The 6,277-nt window shown below is 38.1% G+C and overlaps 1 protein-coding gene across 1 annotated transcript in view; it reads right to left on the bottom strand.

Annotated features, from left to right (window-relative positions):
* LOC106532648 (uncharacterized) overlaps nt 1-4,401 on the bottom strand; it is a gene marked incomplete at its 3' end in the record, with an annotated part of 7,490 nt that extends 3,089 nt beyond the window's left edge. The window contains 11 exon segments of the mRNA XM_014028773.1: nt 14-253; nt 492-881; nt 951-1,147; nt 1,230-1,791; nt 1,927-2,321; nt 2,737-2,815; nt 2,892-3,121; nt 3,346-3,417; nt 3,504-3,556; nt 3,658-3,814; nt 4,395-4,401. Coding sequence (XP_013884227.1) covers nt 14-253; nt 492-881; nt 951-1,147; nt 1,230-1,791; nt 1,927-2,321; nt 2,737-2,815; nt 2,892-3,121; nt 3,346-3,417; nt 3,504-3,556; nt 3,658-3,734 — 2,295 coding nt within the window.
* Between the last annotated feature and the right edge of the window lie 1,876 nt (nt 4,402-6,277).

The following is a 6,277-nucleotide window of genomic DNA, read 5'->3' as shown; positions in this document are numbered from 1 at the left end:
ATGAGTCACCAGCAAGTTTTCCCCCTGGCATTGCAAAGTCATCATACTGTGCTCCGGAGTAGGTGCCACACAGCCCACAAAGTTCATATTTATAGCGCTCATCCACTTGCAGGAACAGTCTGCTGTGCCCATCAATGATCATTTTCAAGCCAAATGTAGCCTCCAAAATAATGGAATTTTCTTTTTTGTAGACCCACAAGGAGCCGTATGTACCAGTAGCTGAATAGGGGAGTGTGACATGGCCTTTCTGCACCTGAGGACAGGATTATAAATTTTAAAATAAGCTTGTTGGTATTGTGGCAGTTTAAACACAAAACTGAACAAACTTAAGTTTTGCAGCTAGAACAGGTAACATTGTTATAGCCAACTCTGGAACAAACCTTGTACCAAATTGGCAGTCACTGCTCAATTGGACTACCAATACACAAATCAATGTGAAAAACTTTACAATTGCCATTTTTCTGTTGAAGGAAATGCAGGTATGAACTTACATAGACTTCTCCGCTCTGATTCAGGGTTAGGTCCAGATTTTCCACCTGGAGAGAGACAGCCTCAAGCTTGGACCTGGTGAAGTCTTGAGTGCCAGGATGCATGTTAAATCCAATGACACTGAACTTGACTAAGCTTTGTCCACCACATGTTGTGCTCAGCGTATAACTGCAACCTCCTTGAAAGGCATAGGCTGTGCCATCAAATGTGATATAATGTGGGTCACCATACACACTGCAAGTGGCAGGTTTGAAGGCAAAGCAGCCTTTGATGCCATCCTTTTCCTTACAAATCTCATTGTTTTTGCAATGCATAGCCATGCACTGTATGGCATCATCACCCATGCATTGGCACTGTTGCTCACAGTTTCCCTTCACCAGTGTTTCACCTTTCTGCAGAGACAGGAACAAACAAGGGGTAAGCATAAGTCCCAACTGTCAAATAATTTAACACATCCTTACCTCATAGTGTTTCCCATTRTACCAGCATCCACATTGGTCTGCTGGGACACATCTGCCCCCACTGAGCTTGAAGCCAGCATTGCACTCACATCTTTCAACACAGTTTTCACAGGGACTAGTTAAATCTTGACTAGAGCACACTTGAGGACAGTCAACAGCACATGAATTATAATGGCTGTTTTCAATGCATTCAAGGGCTGGAAGGCAAAAGAACAGAAACTTAAGGGAGGTTGCTGCAATTATCTTTTTAATAGTTTTGAATAAATAAAATATACTTACTACAGAATGTTGCATTCCTCCATGAGGATACAGCAACTCCAGCCTCTTGGCAGATATCTGCATAGCTTTGTATGGCTTCACATAGCACTGTTTGATCACCATTTGCAGAGCACATRCCAGAGACACAAGCTCTAAAGTAGCTTTCTGCCTCAAGAGCCATTAGGCAATCAGCAAAGGGTCCAGTGCCAGAATGTAGAAGTCCACAATATAACTCTGTACCATAAATGGCCTCTTCCAGTGGGCTACACTGTTGAGACTCTAGGATTGTGTCACAGGAAGAATTCTTCTCAGTCTGCCAGCTTTCAGCAAATGCAGAGGGATTCTCAGCATTTCTACCATMAGGCTTGCGAAAGTCATCTCCACGTAGAAGATTGAAGTTGCCACACAAGCCACAGATTTTATCAGAGTAATCAAATGGAACTGTGATCTGGACATTTCCAGCACTGTCAAGGGAAACTGACAGACCAAAACTTGTCCCCAGTACTACAGCAGCAGGATTACTTTTAATTTGGACTGCACCATTATCAAGGATGAGTGGAAGCTGCTTTGAGACACCATTAACCTGAAGGGGTAARCAAAACGGAACAGAACAAAAACACACATTTTTGAAAACAATCACCTAGATTATACTTTTCTTTAAAGTACTTAGCAATTCACGACCCCCAACCCCCATCCCTCCTCCCAAAAGGTAACTTACAGCAACCCAGTCTGTCTGACTTTCCAGTAAGGACACCTCGATATCCTTAAGGTCCACAATGATCTGTTGAATTGTTGGCAGAGATCCATTGCTGTTCTCCATGTTGACCACCTTTACATTGAACCTTGGCAGGAGTTCAGTGGGTGAGCAAGTCTTGGCCAGCACATACGTGCAGGATGACACAAAGTCAAATTTCACCCCATCAAACGTGGTRTAGTGYGAGTGATCAWATATTGTGCAAATCCCAGAAATAGAAGTCACAGRTTCTTTTCCTTGGGGTCCACAGATTTGATTTTGAGGGCACTGGGAGTAGAAGCAGTAGAGCAGGCCAGCAGAGCAGAGGCAGCGTGTTGAGTCATCTGTCCACAACTCCRTGTTTGAGTCACACTGCTTTTCTGTTAGGATGAAAAGTTTAATTGTTTACTCAAGTCTCGAACAACATTTTTAAAGTGTTCTTTAATATCCAAATAATSATCTTATCTGCATTTGATACATTTTCTAAATTAAAAAAAAAAGTTTAATATGCTTTAAAGTATTGCATTTAAAGTTAAAAAATGGGGAATAGTTTCTCCTGAACAATGAACACAAGTCAAACTGAAATAAGAATTAAATATAATTTTTAATGCAAAAAGTGTAGAAAGTATAGATAATTACATGAAAAGTTTAAGAAACTGGCTGAAAAGTAATTACTCCAGTATAGAATAACCTAAATCTCTAATTAAAATATTTGTATACTTCAGTACTTTACACCTCTGTCTATAAACAGATTTTGATTTACTTGATACAGGCAAATTAGGATGGAGTACTTACCACATGAGCTCCTTTTTACACCAATCTGTTTTATTGTTGTTAGGTCTACAGACACTGGTTGGATAGCTTCAAACACAATCTAAAAATATTTAATAATTACTAGAATATTTCAATTTCTTCATCCAGTACAAATTAATCTTTGAGTTTTATTTCACCTGAGTGCCAGGTTCACTAATATTCAGGGACACAGTCACTTGTCTCCATGCTTTTCTAGGGAGGGCAGGAGAGGTCCACAGCTCCAGCAAAGTAGTGTTGGTTTTCAGCAGAACATGAAGCTCAGAACCATTAGATGCARCTGGTGCCAGGTACCAGAACTCCAAACAGGCCTCGCCATAGAATTGCAGTGGATGGCTCATCAAGACATTCAGATTAACATTCTCTGGAGCTGAGACACAAGGTGGGGTGGGAAGCAATGACAGTGTTTCCCTTTAGAGGTATCAAGTTGTTATATATGTAGCACCATGTTGCAAGATTATGAAAGATTTAGTCACAGCCAGCATAGAACCTATATTAACATTCAAGAAAATGTAGTTCTCCCATACTGTTAAAAAATATAAAAAAATAAATGAAAAATAAAAACCAAAAAAAAAAAAAAAATGCATTCTGTACCCAATTTTTGGCTTCTGGTCCAGTCACAAGTTAAATYCACATGATTATTCGAGTAGCACTCTGCAACATATTCTATAGAACAAAATAAATCAGGGAAAAAAATACAATCAAATATTTCCTAGTTAGAATGTTTCAAATGTTTGTCCATCTTCCCATACCTGAAGTAGCACCCCACTTTGGCAAAGTAGCTGATAACAAGTCTTTCTCAGCTCTGAAATGAAAAAATAGTTTGAATATTGAAAAAAAGGCATCCTTCAAAATCTAACCAATAAATTGAAGCAATCAGAAATTTTAACTACCRTTAAAACCCACCTGCACAGCATCCCTGAAAGAGCCAAAAAGACCAGAGCCATTCTGAACAACATTCCGGCAGGAATGTCTTCCTTCATGACTGATCTTTGAAAAGCAGCCTTCTGGCCGCTTTGACACTCCAAGTTGAAGACTGATAAACAGCTGTTTAAGAACCTTTCTGTGAAAACAGTTAAATTGACACAGAATTATCCATCAGTTCTGCACTGAGAACAGGGCAGGTGGTTGTAGGCATTTACTACTAAAGCAGCCAAGTAACCTCAGTGGGAGGGAAAATGAGGCCAAAAGACATGAAGAGGGCTGGACTTGGCATGAAAGGGTCAAATACTGCAGTGGTTTCAGTAAATAATGACAGATGAGATCAGGGATCATAGATCATAAAAAAAGCCATAAACCAAGGTAAACTCAAAAGGGAAGTTGCTCCAATACTACCTCTTTTCTTTGCTTTATAGCAGAATTATCAAAAAAATTATCGTTCAAGGTTAATTATTGTTAAAACAAATAAAAAAAACAGACTAAAGAAAAAAAGCTGCAAATAATATAAATGACTTCGAAAATACTGGTGTTTTAAAAGGTCAGAATTAAACAGTCTAAATTAGGTATTTAAACTATAATAAATCACATAGGATAAAACAAAATTACATTTCCTGTCATTGGTGGATGGGGAAACTAATTTTAATACAAGTCTTTTGTATTTTTGAGACTTTTTAACACAGTAGGGAAGGAATTTCACAACTTACCCCTCCTATTGAGACAGACGTCTGCTCTGAAGGAATTGGTTGGCCCTGATTTGCACACCTGAAATAAATAGACATTTCATCATCAGTGTTGCTTTGAGCATTTATTGAAATCAGCTGTTTCAAATCATCAAAACATCCAGGGCAAGCACTCCACAAAATCAGGATGAAATAAAATCTTCTCTTGAGTAAAGTAAGCTTAACTGTTGTGAGAAAATAAACTTTACAAGCAACTTTCATGAGAGGGAATTGGTCTGTGCCAAAGTAAATTTCTTCTTTTGTTAAAAATAGATTATTTCTATGGTGTGTTTTTGTGTTCTCAGCCAAAGATGAAACTTCTCCATGGTGTAAAATGATAATGTTTTTTTTTCCAGTGAGCAGTAAACGTTTGAGGGCACCACTTATTGCCAGATAAGCTGGAAAATGAGCCATTATTCTCACCTTGTGCAATCCTCATTTTTCAAAAGATATGTAAAGAATGTGTATCTAATGATAAGTTAGAAGGAAAAAAGGAGCAGCTTTAGGCGGTTTGTGTCAGGGCTTTTTCAGCATATGTCAGTCAGTGAGCTCTGCAGTGTGAGAACGAGAGCTGCCAAAGTGATAAGAAAGGTACATTGTTGGGCAGTGCTGTCTATGTCTTTTATTATGACATTCCTGGAGCCCTGATGCCATATGTCAATACAGGGGTTGGCCCAAAACAAATATTAAAACCTTTTAGATTTTTTCAGCTTAAACAAAGGTCCTTGTTGAGGATCTGGAACTAAAAACAGACTACATACACCACATCTTAAAAATAATAAAATAAATAAACCACTGTCGTGGTCTAATTATTTATATCTGTTTCCCCTTGACACTGTCCATCACTCTTATCTTTCTGATACCTCCGGACGACTCCACATTGGACTGAACTCTAACATACTCTTTGGGTGTGAGTCTTGTGATAGGCTGGACAGTACATTTGGCAATCTGTGATTGGTTGTAAACTGTCACATGGTGTTGACACGATGTATATTATTGGCTGTATTCTGCTGACACGTTCAGTCGCAAGCATGCAGAACTTCCTGATTCAGTTCTGTTTGTTTGTTGCTCATAATTAAACCATATTTGATTATCATATACGCAGACTCTTCTGGCATCATTCCAACGTGTTTCTGCTTTTGCGACCACAACCACCTAGTACGTATTTCATTTTTTTGTGCTTGTTAGCAAAATAACTAAAATGATAACCTATGGCTACCTTAAAAACACTATAGATTTCTGTATATAAATGCATAAAAACTGTTTGACTTTGCAACAAAAAAACAAAATTTGTATCAATGGCTTTTTTAAATTTAGCAAAATTCCCATCATTGTTCCAGGTTTTATCATTTTGTGCTTTGTTGTTGAGTAGTGTTGCTGTCAGATAAACACTCAGGATCCTTGGAAGAACAAATCAAGTTCTGTCTCAGTATAGCTCAGATATTTGTTTTGTAATTTTTTTCTGTATTTCAGTTGGACAGCATAATAAATTCTGACCTAGAACGTCTGTGCAGAGTGGGGCTTTATGGGGTTTCAAGAGACTTTAAGATGAAATTAATTAATTTTCTTTGGATACTTTTATAATAAATTAATTTTAAAAGTAACCCATGTATGCAAAAAACAAAACAAAAGACCATCTCAGTTTGTTGCCTTATTTTGACTCAGCATTAGTTGCCACTTTTCTTCCTAAAATGTACAATTATTCAAAGGAGCAACAAATATTAAAGGGCTTCTATGTTCGACGGCTACTGAATGGGGTGTTGTCTGTTTGTCTGTCTGTCTGATGAAGCTTATCTCAAAGCACTCAGGTCACTCATGTTATCTAATTATTATTCAAGACAAGCCATCGGTGTGGAAACTGTTCAGCC

Source organism: Austrofundulus limnaeus, unplaced genomic scaffold (assembly GCF_001266775.1).
Source record: "Austrofundulus limnaeus strain Quisiro unplaced genomic scaffold, Austrofundulus_limnaeus-1.0 Scaffold6, whole genome shotgun sequence".
In the NCBI taxonomy this organism is placed as follows: domain Eukaryota; kingdom Metazoa; phylum Chordata; class Actinopteri; order Cyprinodontiformes; family Rivulidae; genus Austrofundulus; species Austrofundulus limnaeus.
Note: the sequence above shows the minus strand (reverse complement) of the source record. Positions and strands in the feature narration are given on the sequence as shown.